This window comes from Alligator sinensis, unplaced genomic scaffold (genome assembly GCF_000455745.1).
Source record: "Alligator sinensis unplaced genomic scaffold, ASM45574v1 scaffold720_1, whole genome shotgun sequence".
NCBI lineage: Eukaryota > Metazoa > Chordata > Crocodylia > Alligatoridae > Alligator > Alligator sinensis.
The window spans coordinates 1,587,022-1,611,230 of record NW_005842026.1 but is presented as its reverse complement, the minus strand read 5'-3'; the positions used below and the strand labels follow the sequence as shown (position 1 = coordinate 1,611,230).

At 43.1% G+C, this 24,209-nt stretch overlaps 1 protein-coding gene across 11 annotated transcripts in view; it reads left to right on the top strand.

The window, feature by feature from the left end:
- Positions 1-17,691, top strand: part of NUBPL (nucleotide binding protein like) — a 256,910-nt gene extending 239,219 nt beyond the window's left edge. For 10 of the 11 annotated variants that reach the window (XM_025202466.1, XM_025202456.1, XM_025202461.1 and 7 more), the window contains one exon: positions 16,274-17,690. In XM_025202466.1, the coding sequence (XP_025058251.1) occupies positions 16,274-16,336 (63 nt within the window). In that variant the 3' untranslated portion in view covers positions 16,337-17,690. Of the gene's footprint in view, positions 1-16,273 lie in introns of all 11 variants that reach the window. The other variant, XM_025202457.1, reaches the window with a different exon arrangement.
- The last annotated feature ends 6,518 nt before the right edge of the window (positions 17,692-24,209 follow it).

The window sequence follows — 24,209 nt, the reverse complement described above, 5'->3', positions numbered from 1 at the left end:
GAAAGACCAAGAGGGGTTTAATAGCAGCCTTCAGCTACCTGAAGGATGGTTCCAAAGAGGATGAAACTAGGCTGTTCTCTGCAGTAGCAGAGAACACAGAGCAATGGTCCCAAGTTGCAGCAAGGGAAGTTTAGGATAGATATTAGGAAGACCTTTATCACTAGAAGGGTAGTAAAGCAATGGAATATGCTTCCCAGAGGTGATGTGGAATCTCTATCCTTTGAGGTTTTCAAGACCCGGGTAGATAGAGCCTTGGGTGGGATGATCTTTTTGGGGATGGACCTGCTTTGAGCAGGAGGTTGGACTAGAGGAACTCCTAAGGTCCTTTCCAACCCTAATCTTCTATGATTTTATGCAAGTGCAGCATTAAATCTGCATTTAGGTCACTTTCTGTTCTGTAAAATTATTAACTAGCTGAGTTTCCAGCTTAAAACATTTTACAAATTTGACAAGGTCATTCCCATGCACCATGCTGTGATTGACTTTTGAAAAGTTTAGCCTGATGCTGGAACAGGCAACTTTGAGGGAATTGAACTTGTACCAGGCATTTTACTGCCCATATAACATTTTTATTTGCAGGAAAATACAAGTCAGTTGAATGTACCCACCACTAGAGGGCATTTCATGAGAAAGTAGAATGGTTGGCAATCAACTGGCCACAAGAAAGTACAGAGAAGTTAACCTACTTGAGAACTGAAATTCTTAGCTTATCACAGAAGGGTTATCTTATGTTAAGGGCATCAAAGGGTCTGGTAAAGTTGCACTAAAATAGGTACAAGTGATCACTGAACATTTATGGCACTTATACACAACCAGAGAGGCTGCTTTGACATACTGTAATTACAGTGTGTCAGAGCAGACTTCATTAATCAAGCGTGGTAATTACCGCATTCCAGCAGACTCCAACATCTTGTGTATCAGTGTCCCTGCGCTGAGAAATGGTGGCGGGGGCGCTTTAACTAAAGCTTGTTCAATGAGCTTTAGTTAAAGTGCCCCTTCTGCCATTTTTCAGTGTGGGGACCCAATACACGAGACTCTCCAGGCATTTTAATTAAGTGGCTATTGGAGCCGCTCTAATTAAAGCACTTCCCCCCCTACTCCCAGAGCACATGTATAAATGCCCTTAAATATTTGCCTTTAAGATGATGGCCTTTGGTAAAGGTTTTTTTGTGTTTCCCCCTAGTGGCTACCGCTTTTGGAGCCAAGAGGCCTCATTATTTTGGCAGTAAGTTCAAAGAAAAGACCAGTAAATACTTTCCAATCAAAAGTATTTGTTTCCCATACTTTCAAATCGAAAGTATGGGGAAGTATTTGTTGCAGTTTAATGGAGTCTTAGTTTTGTAATCCAGTTGGACCTTGGGATTAGAGTTGAAGTTACAGTCTAACGCTTGGGAAAATGATTTTAGAGTGTATTATTAGGGAATTGATAGGCAGAGACATGTGAGGAGTGGCTGGATCATTCTGTACAAGAGAGAGTACCTTTGAAGAGTTTATTACATTGGTAGCTGTCACTGCATGGGATGAGTAATTTAGAAATAAATAGATTTAAATTTGATATGCCAACTAGCCACGATTCATGCCATTAAGCAGTAGCATAGGAAACATGGCTGGTAGGTCATTTATATTGCACTGTCTTTTATTTTATCATACCTTCTGTTGATGGCATGTTTCTGGGATAAATAATGGCACTGCTAATGCTTTCTTGATTTCAGGTCCCCTGTCTTTTGGGACCATACATTAGCCTTAACCACCACTTTGAATAGTCTTGTTAGCCTGTCATTTATTGCAGACTGGCAGTCATTACTAATTGACATGGAGGAGACTTACTAAAGGAAGTTCAGAATCAAGGGCGTCAGAGTAGGTTACAGGTACCTTTATGGTTTGTTTGTATGGCTGGAAGCTTTACCTTGAATGTAGAATTTGGGGTGGAGGTGGCTCTATTTAAAGCTGCACTTGTTCTTTGCAGTGCATTCAGGGATAGTGAAGTAGTGCCACAGGCATCAATGGCGCAGCTCCAGGCATGCACCATAATTAGCAGATATGCAACTTAAGCAGTGTTGTTGAAAATAAAGCTTTTCAGAACTAGATCAAACTGAAAGGGGGCCCAGCCAAGCTAAGAAATTGTTCTTACTGGGCGATAACCAGGTGCATCCAATAAACGCGGTCAGAGCTTGCTATAGTTGCACTGATGTTGGAACCAGATCCTGTATATACATGGGATGGTAGCTACCTAACGAGATGTTGTTTGCCTTGGTACTGAGTAAGGCATTGTCTCATTTCTGTCACAATCATGTAAACTTTGACACTCACCTTCATAATATCCATGACATTGGAGTGGTTTTGATTCCCAACGGGTCTGGTCAGTTGTGCATTAGAAACAACACGGTTAGCCCTACTGCTCAGTTATGGGGCAGGTATAGAGTACCTTGTCTTTTATAGTCATAGGTATCAAAAACAAGGTCAGTTTCTGGATTTGTAGGATCTCTCTAATACACTGGGCCCACAAGGATGGGTCAAGTTGTGAGGGGTAGATCACAACTGAACATCAGTGCTGAGAATGTCCACCTCCAGCAGTTTGGGGAAAGGAGCATACTGTGAAATCAACTGATGTCTCTTTTGCATATGTTGATGGGTGAACTTCATCCTCCTAGTATCCTCATTAGGCTAATAAAGGAAAAATGGCCTAAGGGCCTGCACTGGGATAAATTTGGAAGTTAGAGAAATGATGGGAGGGATTGGATAGCAATGACCACAAACGAAATTGGTCCAGACTGAAATGTTTGTGAAGCAAGGATGAGAGGGACAGTCATGCCAGCTTACAAGGATAGGGCATAAAAGAGTGCAAACTGGAAGGTTGCCAGTCTTCTCTGGATGCTGATTCTCATACACAAGGACATATGGTACTATATGCCTAAGCTTTTTACGGATGATAGAGTGCTCTAATTGGATAGAAGGATTGACATTTGGCTGGGGGACTTCATGGATTATAGGAAATATAGGAAGAAAATACTAGCACAGAAGAGCAACCAAGCTAGTTTCTGGCACTCAACATTTCTAGTACAGATAACGGTTAAAAGCTTCCAGCAGTAAATGATAACTTGTGCATGTCTTTTGCTTGTCCAGAGATAGAAAAAAAGACCTGAAATCTTGAAGACTGAACCCCTGCCCCCCCTGGGTATCATCTACCTTCTCTCAAGGGGCAGATCAGGATAACTTAGAAGTAACCCTGCCCCAGAGTAAGTTAAATACCAGCTATGTGAGAAGGGTTGAATGGATAGCAGTGTACTCCATTGTTAAGTTAATAAAGTGACATTTTGCTAATTGAACTCCTCCCTGTCACTAACATTAATTTACCTGCATATCCTGATCTGTTCTGAAAAATTCAAGCGTAGATGTGGAATTTCACTTTTCCCTGAAGGAGATTTTGCAGGGAATCTTTGTGCTATGCATCTGCTGACTCTGGAGCTGCACTACTACTGGCTTGCTTATCAGCCCTGTCCCTGTTATCCCAAGGGGAGGAGTAGTTACAAAATATGCTAGAAGATGCAGCTTTGACATGCCATATTTTTTCCGACAGTGTTTTGTAGCAATTTTGAGGGAAGCATGCTCCATAGAGTAACCATGTCTAGGTTTTTCCTCTTGATCTACAGCACTTTCAATCTTCACTTACTTTAAACTCCACAGAAAACCTGTGCTAGTAACAAATAAGACCTTGAACCTTAGGATCCACTCACGTGCACCCCATCTATTTTCAGAACTTTTCTTTCCCTTGTTTGTGCTCTTCTGCTCCCTATCAGCCCCAAAAGGAAGAAACAGTGTTTAGTTTTTAAGTAACTGTTTGGTAAATAATTGATAAATACCAAACTATATCCTTTTTAACTTATACAAATGCTGTTCTTGCTGTGAGAAAGACAGTCTATAAACTATTCCTTTTAGAGCCACCAAATCGCAAAGGGAGAAATTGTAATCTCTAAATCTCAATCATATTGTATGGATATGAAAGTGATTATGAGTGATGAATAAGAACTCAAAATCCTCTCCTTCTCCCTGCTTCCCTTCTTACCCAAAAAATAAAAAAGCCCTCCTTTTTTTAGTTGCAATCCATCTTCTGTTGCTTAGGAATGAAAGAATAAACAGCTGAACTCAGCTATATTCTGAGTCTACAGATGGCACATTAAAAAAGATCATGAGTAGGAGAAAAGTTCAGTATACATGGAGCTACATGCTGAATGGAGTATTGATAGTTTCTGAGATCCAGTTTAGACCTTTCACATATGTTTTGCTACTATCATTTTATTAGCTTTGTATAAAAGATCTAATTTCTCACTGAAATAAAGATTTCACTTTTTAATCAAATTAGATGAATCAAGCCTCTGGCAAATTATGTAACTAATTTTTTCTTCATTCCTGAAAAATTAATGCTGTGTTTTTAGGATCTGTTATCAAACTGCTAAATGCTTTAAAAAGTGAACTATACTTCTTAACATGGCTATTGGTATATTGATGCTTAGTGGCAAAATTCTGCTTTAATCCATAAGATCTATCTGGTTAGGGGTTATAAAATAAGGTGCGGACACCACATGGCCAGACTGTTCCCTCATTGTCCCCAGACAGGGTTATGAGTGATGTATCTATGTTCTACACAAATTTATCTGGCCACCAGGTAAATCAGTGGGCTGATTTCATTATCCGTTTCAGTCTACATGAAAGCAAACTGCTTGAGTATAGCATAACTTTCCTCAGGGTTGATTAAAAAAAGACACAAAATAATAAAAAACACTGTTTAGAAGAGACCTTTGGGAAGGAAGAAAGCACATCCTTCTGTGACAGAGGGGGAGGGGGAAGAGCATATAGCATAACTGTATTTTGCTAGGACATTAAATGCTATCCCCATGGCATTCTCCTAAGAAGGTAAGGAGAGTCTAGATGAAACTACTGTAGAGTGGTTCCATACCTGCTTGGAAAACTCAGCTAAAAGAGTAGTCATCAATGAGTACCGAGAGACGGTATCAATACTGGGTCTAGTACTGTTAATCAGTGATGACATGGAAGATTAAATTGAGTGTACATTTAGTCAGCTTGCAAATGACACCAAAGGAGGTTGGGTAGAAACACTTTAAAGAATCTCCAGAAACCTTGATAAATTGGAAAAGTTTTATGAAATAAATTGAGTGAAACACAATAAGGATCAGCTGCAAAGCCCTACATTTAGAAAGAACAGGTTACTTAGGAAGATTGTGGAAACTCCATCACTGGGATTTTTTAAGTGTGGGTTAGGCAAACATTTTTGGGGATGTTTGAGAGTGGTGATCTTGCCTTGAGTTGGGGTTGGACTGGATGACATCCTGAGGTCCCCACACAAACTGTATGTATTTGTTTTTATGATTTTCTACTTAAATATCTGATAGCCCTTCCCTGGCTACAGTGAAACAATAAGACTGTCTTGACTTTGAATCTGTACCATCTACTGTCCCTGACTGAGACAGGGAGTGTTACATCTGAATTCTTGCAGGTCCCTTGTTCCATTTTTTCTGTTCTGCATGTATGGCTTTCATATTTAAAGGGCATAAGGTACTCTAGGAAATAGACATTTACCTTGGAACCTAGTGTTCTGGGATATACCTGCATTCTTTTTTATCATAGATTGGTTCACAGTACTTAAGGCCAGAGGGAACTGTTAGATCTTCTAGTCTTAACTCCTATGCACAGTATCGTAGGCCTTTATATATTACCTATTTACCCATATAACTTGTTTGACTAAATCATAATTTGTGTTTGGGTAAAACAGAAAGGCAGCCAGTAGTTATTTGAAGGCAACTAAAGAAGGAAAGCTCCCCAATTCCATCTATAGTTTGAGTGATTGATCACTTTTGTGCTTTAAAATGTGCTTTATTTCTCATTTAAACGTGTCTGACTTCAGCTTCCAGCTACAGGTTATTTTTATTTTTTTCTCTGCTATATTAAAGAACCCATTAGTAAGCAGTATTTTCTCCCTGTAAAGATACTAATACACTATGATCATGTCACCTCTTAATCTGCTTTTTGAGAAGCTGAACAGATTGAATTCCTTAAGTTTATTATTGTCAGGCAAATTCTCTAGATTTTGTGTCTGTTGTATGCATTCTGTACAATTTTACAAAATTCTTTTTAGATTATTGACACCAGAAATGTACACAATATTCCAGGGTCAGTCTCATTAACACTGTACAGAGGTAAAGTAACTTCCCTGCTCCTACTTATCATTACCTTGTGCATACATCCAAAGCTTTTATTAACCCTTTTTTTTTTACCACAGCATCGCATTGGGAGTTCATGTTGAGTTGCTTTTCCCTTTTCCTAGATTATTTTCAGAACTGTTGCTTTCCAAGATTATTTTTTTGTACATTTCCCCTACATTCCTTGTTTCAAGGTATATACTTTTACACTTGGCTGTATTAAAATGTATTTTGCTCAGAAGGGCCCAGATTACTATCACATCCAATTTACTTTATATGACTATCCTCTTCTTACCATTTTAACACTTTAGCAGTCTTTGTATCTTCTGCAAACTCTAGCAATAGTGATTTTAAACTTATTTCCAGATACTCAATGAAAACAGAGGATGGTGTCAAGTCTCATATCAAACAGGGTGTACCTCACTAAAAATACTCTTATTTGACTATGATTCCCCATTCACAATTTATTTTAAGTATGCCACTGAGCTAATTCTTAATCTGTCTTTTACTAATATTATATACTCTTCATTTTTAAAATGAGAATATTGTGCAATACCAAGTTAATGTACACATTCAAATGATCTTAGGGAATTCTCCCAGGTTTATTTTTCTGCTAGAAAAACTTACCCAGGGATATCTGAACAAATATTTGAATGCTGAGCCCTTGATGAGTGGAGAATTTGCAGTGCTGATGCTGTGCAGCCAGGGGCCCCTGTACACACATCTCAGTGTGCTCTTCAGGCTCCTTCAGTCTGCCTAGAGAAAGAGAGCAGCAGTGCACAGGACAGCCCTGATTGCCTGACCAAGACTGCTTAGAATCAGTTTGTCTCCCTTCAGCACAGTGTGGGATTGTGAAGGGGGTGTATTTCTGCTTCCTGCTCAGCTGGAGCAGCAGAGTCCAGTGAGCGGCATAGTATTTCTAGCAGGGGTGGGAGTAGGAAGAGGGGTAGAGGGAGGAAAGGGGAGAGCAAAGATCCCTGGAATGCTGGAGAACTATGCTGTGGCTTCTTTCAGAAGAGAATGTGTACATTCTCTCTCCCAAGAGAAACTCTCCTGGAAGTGACTTAACCCTGGTTGTTCTTAGGTTACTTTTCTCCTGGATTGGCCATTTTTGCTCTGGGAGAAAAATCCTGACTAACTGGACACTTGTAGCTTTTCTTGGGAAAGCAGTAGCTCTCTCAAGAGAAACTGAATGTCTGTAAGTGGCTTAAGTCAAACATCTTACAACTATCTGTTCCACTGATACATTTTCCTTTACCAACCAACCTTGTAATCAGATAATTCAGTTACTTTGTTTTGCAAGACCTGTATTCCATAACATTATTAATTGTATTCCTTTATCGTAATTTTGTATCATTTGAATCATATATCAGCTTTCCATCATTTGCCTGATATTGAAGTCAAGCTTACTTTAGTTACCCTAGCAGTTACAAAGGTGATCTTGCTTGTTCCTTTGGAACCCTGGCATAACATTCAAACTTTTCTCCTCTTCTGGAATATCCTTAACTTTCCAAACTTTAGTAAAAATGGACATTGGTGGGTTGGGAGTATTTTCAGCCAATATTCAGCAATTTACCTGGTTCTCCAGATTTAGAAATGTTTATCCTTCCTAGTGTTATCTAACACCCATCTAAGTTAGTAATGAACCCTGTCATTCTCAGAAAAAAATAATACTGTCTTCATGTAGTAATTTCTCTTCCTTCTAATATTTTTAGAGAACAGCTTTTAATTGCCCTTAACCTAGCCATCTATGGATCTTTCTTTGATGTCTATTTCCATATGTATATATATGTTTTTTTTTCCCTAATCTTTCTCTGACTTTGCCACTGATCTCTCTCTTGATTGTGGAATTGTGGCTTTTGGCTAACTAATAAACTCTTTAAAGAACTTGCAGTTTTTATTTTCATTTTTTGCTTGAATTTTTCCTTCCAAATAGTTTTCTTTGTAAATGTCCTTAGCTTTGGAAAATTAACTGTTTTGCAGTAAACACCAACCGTGTGTGTGTGTGTGTGTGTGTGTGTGTGTGTGTGTACTAATTGGGACTATCCTCTGTTTCCCCACATTTAGTGTAATCAGGTTACAGCCAGTGATCTCCACGTATCTACCAACTTTAAGTTCAGCAATTCATTCATTCATTCATTCATTCATTCATTTTATCCATCATAATGAAATCCAAAATAAAGTCATCTCATGTTGGATTAGAAAATCAGCATTAATTTTAGAAACTTTAATGATGTTTTAGTACCTGCTGCCTAAGTCCTTCTCCATAACACCTCAATTTTTTTTTTGTATCTGGAAAAAAAATAATTTTCTATCTATTTTTTTTCTATCTATTCTATTTTGGTATTAACTCATCCTGTTCTCTTGGTTTGGTTTGGTGGTCTGTAATAAACCCCACAACAGGACCCCCTACTGGGCTTTATTACCATGCTGTTCTGGCTATAAATCAATCCTACACTTTTTCAGTTTAGGAAAAACAGCCTTTTTCCAGAATACAAGTTAATAGCTACAGATAAAGACCTTCAACTACTGTTATGCTTACTGAGTCCCACAGGAGAACCAAATAATAAAAGAAAGAACCCAGGGGTTGAGGGTATTTGTGACGGGGCCATCTTGGGGCCAAGTCTCAGCATTGGTCCACCCACCTATCTAAGTAGGGAAGTCCTCCCAGTCTCACCTGCCACAACTTGCTCTTCCGTAAACTGATGTACCATGTGGGAGGCTGCCCACTTTACTGCCCTGATGCTACGGGGCATTGTACATGGCTCCTTATATAAGCGACTGGTGCCGCCTTAGTCAGGGGGACACCAGTCTCTCTGTAACCAGTCTCACTGCCGAGGGTGTGGGGGGGGTCTCCCCCATGGCAGATCTCAGTGCCCGGGAGGGATCCCTCCATGGTAGCTCTTGCTGCCCGGAGAGTGTTCCCCTGCAGCAGATTTTGCTGCCTGGAGGGAGTTCCCCGACGGCCAATCACTGCAGCCACTTCTGGGAATCACTGCAGCCGCTTCTGGGAGCAGCTGCAGCAATGAGTCAGTGCTTGCAGAAGGGGCACCGGCACTCCCACAGCCCCCCCGCCCATTGCCTAAGCGGCGAGTGCAGCCAATCAGGGAGTGCACCGGCGCTTTCAGGGGGTGCACCCCCTACATGTTGCCACTGGCTCCGTACCACCTCTACACAGTGTCTCATGCCTTGCAGATGGCATCGTAAGTTGATGATAGCTCCGGCCCATAGCTGGGCCAAACTCACCCTTTGTAGGGTCTCTAACATACTAACACACACATTCTGCCCTGTCTGGGCCTCTTTCACGCCACCCTCTCCCACAGGGCCTCTTACACTCTGCCCATTCTCATTGGGCCTCTTGCATACTGCCCCTCACTGGGCCACTTTCAGCCTGCCTTGCTCCCTTGAGCGACCCCCTTGGGCCATCTTGACTTGACTTGACTACTCTCATTCTGGCATTTCACATGCAGCCCTTTGGATCAGTTGTGCTCCCCTACTCTACATGGCATTGGCTTTGTGCCTTACACTGGGCTAACTTGCCCCTAACCCATCACCGGGCAGCTTTCCACATTCGCATACTCATGGGGGTTGGACCTGTGTGCTGCCTTTCAGGCTTCCCCTACAGCCCTACTCAACACACTTCCTGTTGCAGCCATTCAGACCACCCCTGCAACCCTATTCTGCACCTTACTTACACAGTCCTTCAGATTGCAATGGCACCCCCTACTCTGTGTGGGCCCAACATACACTACTGCCCCCCTCTGGGGCCACTCTCCTGCCCTCTCTCTCTGGGTCATGTTATTGCCCCCTCACTGGGGCCTCCAGGGCCTTACAACTCTGTGGGGCTCAGGTGTCTGAAGATATGCCTGGCCCCTGTGCCTGTCCTGAAGTCTGGGTAACCCACCAGGATGTTGGGGTTTTAAGGCACCCCTCCCTGCCTTTCACTGGGGAGGCAACTGGCTTGGCATTTTTGGGGAGCTCCCCCACCACAGGTAGTCCCATCAGGCCATCCTTCCCTAGCAGGGTGCAGTTTTCAGTCATACCCAGGACCAGGAGCCTCCTGCCATCTGCATAGCTCCTGCCCTCACCTCCAAGGATGCACCAAGCAGCAACTCAGCTGGGTGTTGCTCTTTTGGCTGCCAGCAACAGACTGCTGCCTCAGCCCATGAGGGCCTGGATCTAAAATGGAGGCCTCATCTGGGCTGGCCCGCACCTGCTGGCTGTCTGCTCTCAGCCTTAAGGTGGCAGGCACCAACAGTGCCCTGGCACAGTATTAAAATACCAAAATAAAAATTGCACTAGAAAATATTTGATTCGGTATTTTACTGCATGCACAAATGTAGTGCAAGCACAAAAGTCAGGACTATAGGGGCCCTAATAATAGGTCAACCCTATGCATAATGTAAGGTAGCAATTCTTTTGGAGGAAAGAAAGATGTACTTTTATAATCAGAATACAGTATTTAGTCCATCTCCACAGGCATTCCAGATCTGCACTTCTGAGTTTTCAGTCACTGTAAAATAAGTAATGGTATTTTTAATATAGAATATTACCCACTCATGTCTTTTACCAGTTGTCTGTCTTGAACAGGTTATAACCAATGGCCGTGTGTAGACAAAACGAGAGGCGTGTGTGCACAACACTTTAAAGTGAGCTAAATGCTTTTGTACTGCTTTAATGGTGTCAGTGTTTGCACACATCAGTGACATATTGCACCTTAATTCCAGCCACTGTAAGAAATTTGGTTGCGTAATGTGCCTTAAATGACTTAGGGCACAGCAAACTAAAACTGCTTCGAGGAGTTTCAGTTTGCTGCCTCTACAGCTGAGGAGCAAAGCACCAGGCTCTGTGCAGCTCCACGGCTCTGCAGGAAGCCCTAAAGGCAGCCTGGCAACAGCTCCACCCTGAAAGCAGGCTCCACCCAAGAAAAGCAGCAAACCTGATCTCCTCCCCACCCCAGAGCCTGCCTGCCTGCCTGCTTGAGCTACAAGGGGGCTGAGTGCTTCCCTCTGCGGCTGCAGTGTCCCCCAGGACCACCTGAGTTGGGTGCCTGCGGGCAGGTGCTGCCTGGTGGGGGGAGAGGGGGGAGCTGCTGCTGCCATGGAGGAAAGCATCAGTCTCCCTTTCCCCCACCAGCCCAGGGACTGCTCCACCTGCTGGCAGATCACCCTCCCCTCCCCACTGCCAGAGAGCAGTCATCAGGGTGTGTGCACGACACGGGAGTTTAATCAGCCCTAAATTGAACCGGTGTTTTTTAAAACTGACTTCTTCAATTTAGGGCCCCTGTTTTGTCTACACACACCCAATTATTTCAACATTCCAGTCATATGAATCATCTCGCCAGGTTTCAGTAAAGTCTATTTACATTAAATTTCTTCTGAATGACCGTTTCCAGTTCCCCTTGCTTGTAACCCAACCTCCTACTATTGCTGTATAAACAACTATCTATAACCTCATTTACCTAGCCCATTGTTGTACATCACAGCTGAAGTCACCATTTGCAAATATGGTAGGGCCAGATATAGTAAATCAGGGGCGGGCAATTATTTTGGGCGGAGGGCTGCTTACCCAGTTTTGGCAGGCTGTGGGGGGCTGCTGGGGTACCCCCCCCCCTTGACAGGTGCCCCACCACTTGACAGGTGCCCCGCCCTCTGGTCACCATCTTGGGACCAATGTCCCAGAGCCAGCACCAGTGGGGCCCAGAGCGGAGCGCAGACTGGCAGGGGTCTGCGGAACTGGGCTGGGCTGCACCAGCAGGGAGAGGGGGGAGCTGGCCCAGCTCTATAGAGCCCCTGCCAGCTGGGACCCTATACCGCTTCTGCCCTGCTCTGTGCCCCGCTGGTGCAGGCCCCATGCTCCCACTGCCTCCCCGCCCACTCACACCCAGTGCCCCCCCAGCCCCGCAGTACAGGTGGGGGGCAGCACACAGCCCCAACCCCCTGCTTGCCAGCTGGAAAGAAGCTGGTGCTGAGTGTGGAGAAAAGCAGCCCCTCGCCCACCCTATGGCCGGCGCTTCCTGCTGCAGCTGCTCTTAGCTCATGTGGGGCTGTCCAGAGCAGGCACAGGCAGCCCCATGCAAGCTGCAAGTGGCTGCAGCACAAGGCACTGGCCACACAGCGAGTGAGGGGCCGCTCTTGCCTGCGCTCAGCACCAGCTTGTAACCCACCCCCACAGCCAGCCTGGCAGTGGGACCAGGCTGCAAGGTGGTGCTGAGCACAGGGTTGGGGGGAAGCAGCCCCTCACCTGCCCCATGCCCCATGCTGCAGCCGCTTGCAGCCGGCCTGGGGCTGCCTGTGCCTGCTCCGGACAGCCCTGTGTGGGCTGCGAGTACCTACAGCAGGGAGCACCGGCCATGGAGTGGGCTAGGGGCTGCTTTTCTCCATGCAGAGAAGGAGCCCAGGGAAAAGATGAGCACGGGAAAAGTGGCCCCTCCCCCACCCCGTAGCCAGCGCTCCTTGCTGCAACTGCTTGCAGCCCGCGGGGATGTCCAGAGCAGGCACAGACAGCCCCACGCGGGCTGCGAGCAGCTGCAGCACGGGGCGCCAGCCACTGGGCAGGTAAGGGCCACTTCCCCCCACTGCACTCCTTCCCTACCCGGGGTCCCCTCCACCCTTCTCTCCTCCCCACTTACCTGTGGTTCCAGCACGGGGCAGCCACGTGCTCCCAGGCCAGAAGCCCCTGCGGGGGCTTCCGGCTGGAGGGCAGGGCCGGGCGGGCCCCACTGTTGTTAGATCCTGCTGGGCTTCCCCTGGGTCCTACTGCCCTGTCATTTTTGACAGGAACCAAGGGCAGAGAAATATTAATTTTCTACATTTTTTAGGGACCCTGCGGGCCAGATAAAATGGCCTCGCAGGCTGCATTTTGCCCACCCCTGTAGTAAATTAAGCCTTTATCCCGCATGGCTTTCTCAGAAAATTGTGCTTAATAAAATCAAAGCTAGCAGCCACTATGAACCACATCCTCCATGAGAAGGAGAAAAATGTAGTCTAAAAACCACCCTCTCCTGGATGCTTCAGAATTGATTGGTATCTTAATAAAAGAAGAATAGTAAAGAGTTACTTTAAAGTTCTGCCTATGGGAAGTAACTATAAGGAAAATGGATTTCTTAGAATATTGGTTTATAGGGTTACATCAGAATAAAATGCAACATAATTCTTCATAAGCTATCTCTGTCTCTATTTTAGGGATAGGAAAAGTGAATTGTAGTGATAACTGCTATTATTAAATCACTCTCAGTTAATTTCCCATTAAAGGACTTGACATTTCATATAGTCACGTTAATATGGTGATGTTGTTGCCTTGGTGAGCCTGGATGATATACTCACCGCAGAAACAAAGGGACGTGTAGAAACCAGGGATTGTAGTAAAACTTTAAAGAATGCATTGGTATTTATTTTACCATGGCATTATACCCAATAGCTTATTTTATTCCTGCATTCAGTAAGTTCCTTATGTTCCATATTTCTCAGATGCAATTTTTTTTTCCATTCGGGAACCCAGAGTCCAAGTTCTTGCCCACCAAAACTGTCCTGGTTCAGTCCCTTTATGTTTTGTATTATGATGCTGTGCCGCCTCCTAACTCTGTCCAAGCCTTCTGGGATTATTTGCCAGTCTCATCAGGCTCTTCTTCAGAAAGTGACACTACACCTTTCTTGAGGCTGACTCACCTTTTCTTCTCCTGTAGAGATTGTGACAGTTCACTTGTATCTAGTTTGAAATAGTAAACAAGAAGAAAAATATATCTAACATGTTGAGATTGTTTTCTTTAAAATGTGTCCTCCCTTTTTAAAAAATGGAATAATTGTACAAATAAGACAAGTTCTCTTAGTACTGTAGAAATTAACTCATCAAATGAGTGTTGAAGAATGGGGAAACAATTCCTTGCACAAGTGTAATTTCTTTCTTTGTCTGAATCATTCAGCAGATCATATTTCTTCAAAATCCCTTGTAGAGACAGTTAGCTATTTCATGCCTTGATTTAGCACTGCTTTATAAGTGCACAAATTGGTAGAGAAAGTTAATGGTTTTAGAGACGTCTGCTGCTGTCCTTCAGTTTTTGTTAATACTGGATAAAGGATCATTATAAAATGGGCATATGGAGGAAGGATGAGAGAGACATCAATGGTGGTAGTCTTCTGAAGAAATTTTAGCTATAATTATCATATTATTAGAACTGCATTTTTGGACCTCTCTAGTAGACCATATTCATGTTGTAAATTGTTTTCAAAAGGAAAAAAACTTCCCGCAAGCTGAACTGCAGAATAGGAAATAGTGTTGTTCAGCTGTTATACACTAAAATGTCTTGTGGTTCTTATTTTAAACAAGTCAGCATTGTCAGCGTATAGCTACATCACTTGTTGCCAGTCATGCAGACTGCAAAGTAACTTTACTCACATGAGTAGTCCTATTGACTTTAACGAGGCTACTTTCATGAATAAAGTGCTTAAACTCATGTGCTTAGGTCTTTGTAGAAATTAGACCTTCATTTGGTCAGCTGTGGTCATAATTCACTTGCCCTGTGCGCTATTTATAAAAAGCTGGATCCTGTATCCCTTATGTACCCAGAACTCGAGAGTGAGTTTTATAGATATGTGAATACTGAGGTCACAAGTGCATTCCCATAATAAAGCACTAGGTCTGGGAGTGGCAGAAAGGATGGCAAAGGTTTAACAGTAACCTCACAATGTGAGGAGGGTGGTGTTTATACACATATTGGTGACTAATTGTGATACTTTATTTTTTTGACAAAATAAGGAAGGCATTCTTTGTCATATTCCCATTACAATGTGAGTGTATAGTGCCCCTGAAATGAAGGATTAGTGTAAGGCCTTTAAGATGTGTTTTAAGGAGGAGGTAGGTAGATGGATAGCAGACATTTTACTGTAATAAACAAAGGCGTTAGAGGATCTGGTGGCTAGAAACTGAAGTTTGAAATAAGGTGCAAATTTGACAGCGAAGGTAGTTAATCACTAAAACAATTTACCAGGAGATATGGTAGATTCTCCATTACTTGAAATCTGTATATCAAGATTGAATGTCTTTTTAATAGGTGAGTTCTAGTTCAACCGTGAGTTTTGAATTATTGAGCTTACTGGCTTATGCTGTGCTGGAGGTTGGACTGTGTCCCTTAGCAACCACACAATATATATTCTGCCCTTAGCATCCATTGTCTGGCACTGAGAGAGTCAGGATACCGGCTAAATAGACCTATGGTCAGAACCATTCTAGCATTTCTTATGTCATCACAAAGATCCTTTGTGATCTAAAATCTATGAAGCTTTGTTAAACTTAATGTCAGATTGATCACAAATCTGTTTCTGGTTGGTTTGTTTTTAAGTTGTTAATGGAAAATGTCCTTAGTATAATAAAACCATCCTTTTAAGGGTTATTTTGATGGTATCAATGTTCTAACAGCATCCATCTTTCAAGCACTCCACATCATGTTGTAGGTTTTACAGTGTGATGGAGCTTTTGCTGTGGTGGTCCCATTAAAGCAGAATCCACCTTAGTTTCTAAAAAAATTGTTATTCATGAAGTATTTTGATTTTTAATCTGCTTTGACTCTCTAGGTTCTTAGGTGAACCCCAATACATAATGAAGTCAGTAGCTGTTTTTTAAAAGAAATATTGGGGGGGTGTCTTATGTTTTTAATTTTGTGTGCAGCACCTGGGGGAGGGCAAAGGAACTTTATAAGAATGGTTCCATGAACAAAGGGGTCTTGTCAATTGGATCTTTCTTGAAAGAACAGTGGTGCGTTCTGCTTGAGAAGGCATATTACTCAGCTGAATTTGAGATTAGAATTTTAAAAAAATCTGACCAATTCCAGCTTAGTTGTATTTAGTTATAAAGATTAAAGTTTTTTCTTTGATATCTTAATAACACATGACTATTACTTTTTTCAACACCTTCTTTTCTTAATGTGTATTAAAGAACATGCAATGGACAGAAATTCTTTTTACAATATAAACTATATATATCAGAATATAAATACATTTTTATATTTCACGTAGAAGCAAAAAAGTAATAAGTATCACTTTTTTGTTTTATTTTTTCTACAGGCCAAAGCCTATCTGCGGATAGCTATGGAAATAATAAGAAGATTACCAACACCTCCAGGATGAACTGTTCATCTCAGGGATATATGATTAAACCTTTTAATAAAGTGATCTTTCAGTGTAAGCAGTGATAGAACAAGTGGCAGAAATATGTAATTATACATATTATGTTGCATTTGTAAAAATACAATTCTGTTTCCCTTGGATTAACAAAATCCCTCCTTTGGATGTCCTCCATTTTAATATGGAACACCAGCCTGTGGAAACTCCATTCCCGGAACACAACACCTCTTTATCCAAGCACAGAAACCTGTAACTGTGGGAATGACATGTTGAAGTTAGTAGTCTCATCTGTATATCTTTCATAATCAATTTGCCTTAGTTTATTTATATTTTTGTTCAGCCTCCCTTCATTTAATTACTAACATGGCCTTACATTATGTAAATTTGGATGTTTCTATAAACCATCAAAAATGAATGAGCAGTCCTAAAACTATATAACTGCAATATGATTGTGTACATGTACACTTCAGCATCTGAAGGATATCCTTTATTGTAATGATTTTTCATAGTGGATCATGGGCTAATTCCTTCCTTACTGGATAATGTTGGATCATGACATAATTCCTGATTTACAGGATAATGAACTACATGACACTGAGACATATTTCTTGACTGTTTTGTGTTATATTAAATCCAGATAGAAAAGTAGATAACAGCCAGGTCTTCACTGAAACTCAGATGTTGTATCTGAGCTTGATTTACCAAAGGAAATAAATGATCAATATATATTATTTTGATGACTTCATACATGAACATATTCCTGTTACAAAGTAACAATTCAGAATATAAATGTATAAACTAAAGATGTAACTAGAAGAAAACAAATATTTCATTTTCTGACTGCAAGGCCTAGTACTTTCATTTTTTTACTGCCTTGTTAGCTTCAATCCTTATTTTTGTATTGATACAGGTGATGCCTGTGGATGTACAAGAAAATAGTTCCATAACATGGGTTTCCATTTCCAATTAGAAGTTTGAATTTATTTTCACTGTTTTGTACCATTTAAACATATGTATCTTTAGGCCTATTGAAGTCTTGCGGGGCTTCTGCCATTGACTTTAACAGGCTCAGGATTTCACCCTTAATTTATACTATTTTCATGTTATCTTTCCCATCTTGAAATGTTATGATATGGAAGAGAATGTGGCATGCTTTCTCACTTGGATCATTTGAAACATATGCACCTAACAGAATATCTAAAATTTAGGCACGAATTATGAAATCTCAGACTTCAGTTGTTTTGCAAATGCATTAACAGTGTAATCTAAGAGAATTTTGTTACTCTACCTTTATCTGTTTACTTGAAGAAAACTGCAGAGAAATAAAATTTCACTTTAGTTGTTTCTGTAGCATGTGATTTCCAGCCTTTTGGATTGAACACTTCTTCAAAGAAATCATTTACAATTGGCCTTGATACATTTTACAAAAAATAGATGTGTGATAATGTGTTGCCTTTATTGATAACATCTTGCCTCACTGGTTTGGTGAGTTTTCTCACTTACATGCATATCTGTTGTATGTACCCCATTATTAAACTGGCATATTTGTGTGTGTGTATTGTAGGTAGCCACTGATCCTCTGGATCATGGTGTATGTATAAGAGGTCTAGTCAGTTCCTGATGAGTCCACTTGTATGGAGTCCTGCGACCATTACATTACAAGACCTTAAATGAATATGCATAGGCAAGAGTATGAAGGAGCGGAGGCTACCCAATATCTACTATCCCACACTTTAGACCATAGAGACAGAATCCAAAGGGCAGTCTGAGTCCAGGTGTGCAGTGCCTCAATGGTTGTAGCTTCTGCCAGAAAGCAACAGGTAGGAACTGCTGCTGACTGTATAATGCCTCAGCAAGGGTGCAGGTCTGTCAGGATAATGTCCCTTAGAGTTTCTCCAACCAAGGAGTGCCCATAAGGCAGTGGGTCTAGGGTGTTGAGGTGCCCTATGCTCACCTTACTCTGGAGGTTGCAACATTTTGGTATTTCATAGGAGCCACTGCAGCAGGCACCCAGCCCAGTCTTGCACTCACCAGGGCAACAATCGCCAGGGCACTTCATGGTCCATGGGATCCCAGGCTGTCCCAGTGGTGGGTGATGAGCCCACAGGCAGGCATCACACCTTCCTCCATACTCACCCCCAGATAGGGCAGGCAAGTGGTGGGAGATGCACCCCTCACCATGTGCCCAATTCCCAGGCAGGGATGGAAGCAGGAAGGTAGGTTCCACCTGGACCTGGAGCCCAGATGAGGCCAAGAGCAAGCAGCTAGCATGCCTGGTGCTGCCTAGAGCTGGGAGGCTGCACCTGTAGCCAGCGATGAGCCCTGCAGGGGCTCTCAGCAGCTGGCGGTGGCCACAAGGCACATATGGGCATGCAGGGGTCCAGGTTGGCTCAGGTCACCCTGGAACTTCCCTTATAGGGCAGCTTCAGGCCCAGGAGCAAGGGAGGTGGTGGCGTAGGTGCTGGGCCATGCTGTTTCCCTCCACCAGAGCCCAGGATATCTCATCAGACACCAGCCTGACCAAGGCTCTCACAGTAAAAGGTGAGCCGAGCACCCATGACACCAGAGCTCTATATGACAACAGCAAAAGGCCAGAGGGTCATTGCTTCTCCCACAGAATCTGGGACCTTTCATTAATGTATCTGTAGTTGGGGGCTTTTTAGGGTTACAGGTTGAACTTTGACCTACAGCACGTCCCCATTCAACCTTTATAAACCAAGTGGAGACCAATCCAGAAATATGTATTGGAAACCATAACAACAAAGATATCACAACAGCAGAACTCTGATCAACTGTATATACAAACACTGAAGCTAAACTATAACAAGAAAACATAACACTCTTATGGAACCTGCTAGATGTCGTTATGGTGCAGCATCAGGGCCTACCCTGTGGCTCACTGACAGTGAGATGACTGTAACCCTTGACAGCTCTCAGATCCTTCCCCCTTAAGGGTACTCAGATCTGAAACTATAGCGAAGAGGTTGATACATTACCAAATGAGTATTGAGATTCGAAAACACCATCTCCAGGAAAGTATCCAGGTAAGTATCCTTACATCCAAGATTGTCTTTGAATCACTCTCCTTTCCCCATAGATCGCTATCACACACACCAATACTATAAGGCCTCTCACAGTTATTCCATATGCTTTCACCATACGCTCATATGTTCTTTTCTTTCTATACCCTCGCACACACCAGCCCTCGCACCATTCACCTTAGACTCTACATTATTCACACGCAGTTCTCCTTACAGAATTTCCTTTTTATACCACTCCAATCACCCCACCTGTCAATCGCAATGCTTTACCAATCATAATGCAGTGCACATATCTTCACTGTCTCTGCACTCAACACCTGTCTTGGTGCACATGTTACTCAACTTGTCCATATGATAACACTGTGCATGTCCCATAGGCGTAATTGGGTCACTGACATCATTAAGGTGGAAAGTTCAGCTGTTTTGTAACCTTCACACCTCTAGTCAAAGTGCGCATGCCTGTGAGGGTGTCCAGGCCAGGAATCCACTTATAACAACAGCAGGAACCTGACTACCTTGTGGACAGATGCCAAGTACCTGCAAGGGCCTCACAGGGGTTCATAGTGCCCATGGCCCCAAATTACCCACAGAGATTGGCCAGATACAGGCCCATCCTGTGAACCAGGCTCATGACTGGGGTGTGAACCCCAAAAAGCCTTAGCTGCCTGAAGGCAAAGTGAATATATACTGTAAGGCTAAAACTAGGCACATGAGCATGGGCATGCCTATTTATCTTGTATTACTTTATTAATTCTGACGTGATACGGATGTTGCTGGTGGTAGACCCTTGTCAGAGTAATGGCTCGGCCAGCCCATGTTGGTTCTAGATTGTTCTGTTTTTATTTCCCAATTGGACCTTTCCTTTGGTATCCTCCCCGATACCATTACACAGGAACACAGGAAGTGGAAAGGGGTTGGGTGTAGGGGAGGTGGAGTCCCATAGAAGACATATCTGGATGCTGAGACCTGTACCCATCTCAACGTACCCCAATATGTCAGGTACCATCTCCTGATATCCTTAACATCAAGTTGTGGCAGGAAGCCTATAGAGCTAAGAGGGCAAAACACCCATTAAGAGTGGCAGCTGGGTCCCACCCTGGTGTGGCCCTTCAGCCCAGGTTCCACTACAGCCACCTCATCACTGCCACCAGGCCCTCCATTTGGATGCAGTTTACAGTCATACCCAGGACCAAGTCAGATAGATGTGTATGTGTGTGTGCGTGTGTGTCTGTGGAATAAATATATGCATATGTGTGTATATACATGTATTTGTTTGGCTGGCATAACCAAAGGAAAACACATTAATTTTCAGTGAGAAGCTCAAATTTTTAAAGCTTTACTTTAAAAAAAAAACGTATCTCAGACTTGCTGAACATGGTATTCATCACATTTGTTTTTTATGATGGCTAGTTTGTGTATGGTAGCTGACTCTTCCATTTCAGGATTTGTACTGGATGGACAATCAGAATTCAGTTGCAGGGCTGTTTTGTTTTATTTTCTGTCTCGCCACATCCTGAGGTGATGTGAGGGGTCAAGTTAGCTTTCACAATGTTCTTTCTCTTTTGCTCACTTTATTTTAACCAATAGATTTTACTATTTCTGGTCTTGTTTTTATTAAAATGTTTTGAATGCCTTTCTATCAAACACATGGGTAAAACTGATAATACATCATTTCTAAAACAATACAAAAAGCTCTCCTTTTTAAATTAAATATCATCATCAAAGGATTGCAGTATGCACATTTATAAATGTTGTTTTCATGTCACTGTGGTGGGGAAATTGAGATTTCTTTTTATAAAGAGTGGCATTTTAAAAAGACATACATGCATAAAGAGTCTGGGGAATATGCAATTGAAAGGACCATGTTTCTTGCATATAAGGACAAAAATGTCCAAAACAAAACTATAATAAAAACAAGTTTGTATTGAATACCTCAAGTGTGTGGTACACTGCACCTGTTGTTTATATAGTATGCAAATATTTGCACATATTTCTTTCATGATCCAAGGCATATTGATAAATAGTCATTGTGTAGATGACTGAGGTCAGTTATTATCTTGTGAGTATTAATGAAAGATGAAAGAACAGTTTTTGGCTATAAATATAAGGACAATACCAGGAGTGGATCTAGAGGGGGTGTAGTGACATGGTCACAACTGCCTTTTGGACCATATTACAGGAGCAGCAGCTGGGGGTGTTTCTAAGTCCCTAAAAGAGTTAAGCTCCTTCCTCCAACACCTACTTCCTTCACTTCTATACTGAGTGGCACCTTCCCTCTCTTTCCTGCCCCCACCCCCATCCACCACTGCCACTGCCCTCAGCTGATCTGGGGATGGGGGAGCTCCAGAGCTGCTCCTGTCCTACTGTGCAAGGAACTGGGGGAAGCTGGGGGCAGCAGGGGAAGAGGTCCCCTTCCTCCCTGGTCCCCGCTAGGTATTTCCCCAGGTATTTCACCAGCAAGCTCAGGGAGGGGGAGCCTGCGACTGCCACTTGTCTCCAGTGGAGCCCAACTCCCATTGCAGCTGCTTCTCGCAGCCCCTGAGTGGACAGAGGGATGAAATCGGAGAGATCTGTGCTTCTTTGTGTGTATCTCAGGTTTTTTTCTTCCCCTTTCGTGAGCTGAGATCTGTGCAATCCTATCTCTTTGGGGATGTCAGAGCCCTTTTACTTACACATCCTAATGGAAGTCTTACCATTTCCAGGGGCTTCAGGACCTTCTAACTGCTTCCCACATGAATTGGAATATAGGGGGCCCTGTCTGGGGGATATAATCCTCTCTACACATTCTCCAATGTGGGAGCCAGGGTTTGGGAGGGCCTTGCAAATCTAGAGTGTGCACTTTTTAGAGTGAGCCCAGATTACATCATATCACAATTAGAGATCTTCCCACCTGCTCCAGCTAAATCTCTCTACTATTCATTGTAGTTACACATGGCACAGTAAATGCAGCCAGAATACTGCCGGGTAATTCATTCCAATTGGCTATTGCGAGCTTCAGGGGACAGAATTAACATTGCATAGGCATGTACCTTAACTCTTTATTTCCTGGTTTTCAGACTTGTTGCTCTGGAAGGTTACAGGATACTTGAACTTGTTATTAATGGTTTTGTTTTTTGCTCATTGAATTTCTACTACTGTGCCCATATATTTTTGGTCCATATTATTTCCTTTAGCAACTAAAACTACTGTTTGTGGAGGCCATGAAAACTTACTGTATTTCCCCAAATCCAAGATGACTTCAAATTTAAGACAACCCCCTGTAATTAAATTCTATACATGGACAATTATAAACGTGTTATAATTTTCCATGTATACACTCTAATTAGGGGAGGGTCTTCTGGGGTAGGCAGCAGCAGTGGTGGCCTGGGCCAAGCCCCAGCCCACCCAGGGAGAAGTGGCAGCATTTTCTGGGTGATCTAGGTCAGGGTCTGGAGGGGCCAGACCTGGAGCCAGAACAGGAACAGAAGTTAAGGGTAAGAGAATGCTGGGGTGCAGGCATGTTGTGCAGTCTCCCCCACATTCCCTAAAGTGCACGTACAGTTCTCCCCCATTCCCTACAATTCCACATGGTCTCCCCCATGCTTCTCTACCTGCAAGTCCTTTCCTCAACTAAATAAGCCATCTCATCCTGAGAAAAGTGATAGCTCTGCTCCAGTTTCAGCACTGAGCCTAGGGCCAAAGCCAAAACTGACTTACTGCCTGCCCTAGGCCAGTACTCAAATCTAAGAGGAGGCTCCCCCCGCCCCAGCCTCACCATGCTGACCGGGGAAAAAACTTTGTCTTAAATTCAAGTAAATATGATAATCAAATTCTGTCCATGCTAACAAAGTTACTTAAATTGTTATTTGAAATTACAAGGAAAAACATTTGCAAAACAGATTTGCAGCACTTAAATCTTCAAAGCGTTTATTCAGCAGCAGTTGATTGACATTTTTCAATTATTTTTTCTCCCATGTTTTCATGTGAGAGAATCTACAGCCCCTTCAATATTCCCTGGTCATTTCCAGAACCTTCAATATTCTCTCCTTTACATGGTCCCTCTCCTGTACTATCCCTTGTTAGGGCTTGATACTACACTTATTCAAGTTCATGGCAAAACCCCCATTGACTTCAGTGGGGTCAGATCAAACACCATGTCTAGCTCCAAGAAGGGAAGGTGACTGTCACAATACCTAACTTTTTGGTGCCTTGTTCCTCTAGAAAAATCAGGTCCTTGTGAAATTCGTGAAAGGAGTTTGGCATCTTGGGCTGGATGTGTTCAAGTCAGCAGGTCCAGATGCTCTCCACCCCAGGGTGTTGAGGGAGCTAGCAGGGGTTATTGCTGGGCCCTTGGCACGGCTTACGAGAGCTCGTGGTGCTTGGGCCAGGTGCCAGATGATTGGAAGGTAGCCAATGTGGTCCCCATCTTTAAGAAAGGGAGGAGGGAGGAACCGGGCAACTATAAGCCCATCAGTCTTGCCTCAATCCTGGGGAAACTCTTTGATAATATCATCAAGGAGCACATCTGTGATGGGCTGGCATCGGGGATGATGCTCAAGGGCAACCAGCACGGTTTCATTAGGGGCAGGTCATGTCAGACCAACCTGATTGCCTTTTACGATCAGGTCACAAAAGCATTGGATGCAGGTGTCGCCATGGATGTAGTCTTTCTGGACTTCAGCAAGGCCTTTGACACTGTCTCCCACCCCATCTTCATTAAAAAGTAGGCGACTGTGGCATCGATGCCTGCACAGTCAGATGGATTGCTAATTGGCTGAAGGGTCGTACTCAGAGGGTGGTGGTGGACAGGTCATATTCGACCTGGGGGGAAGTGGGCAGCGGAGTCCCCCAGGGCT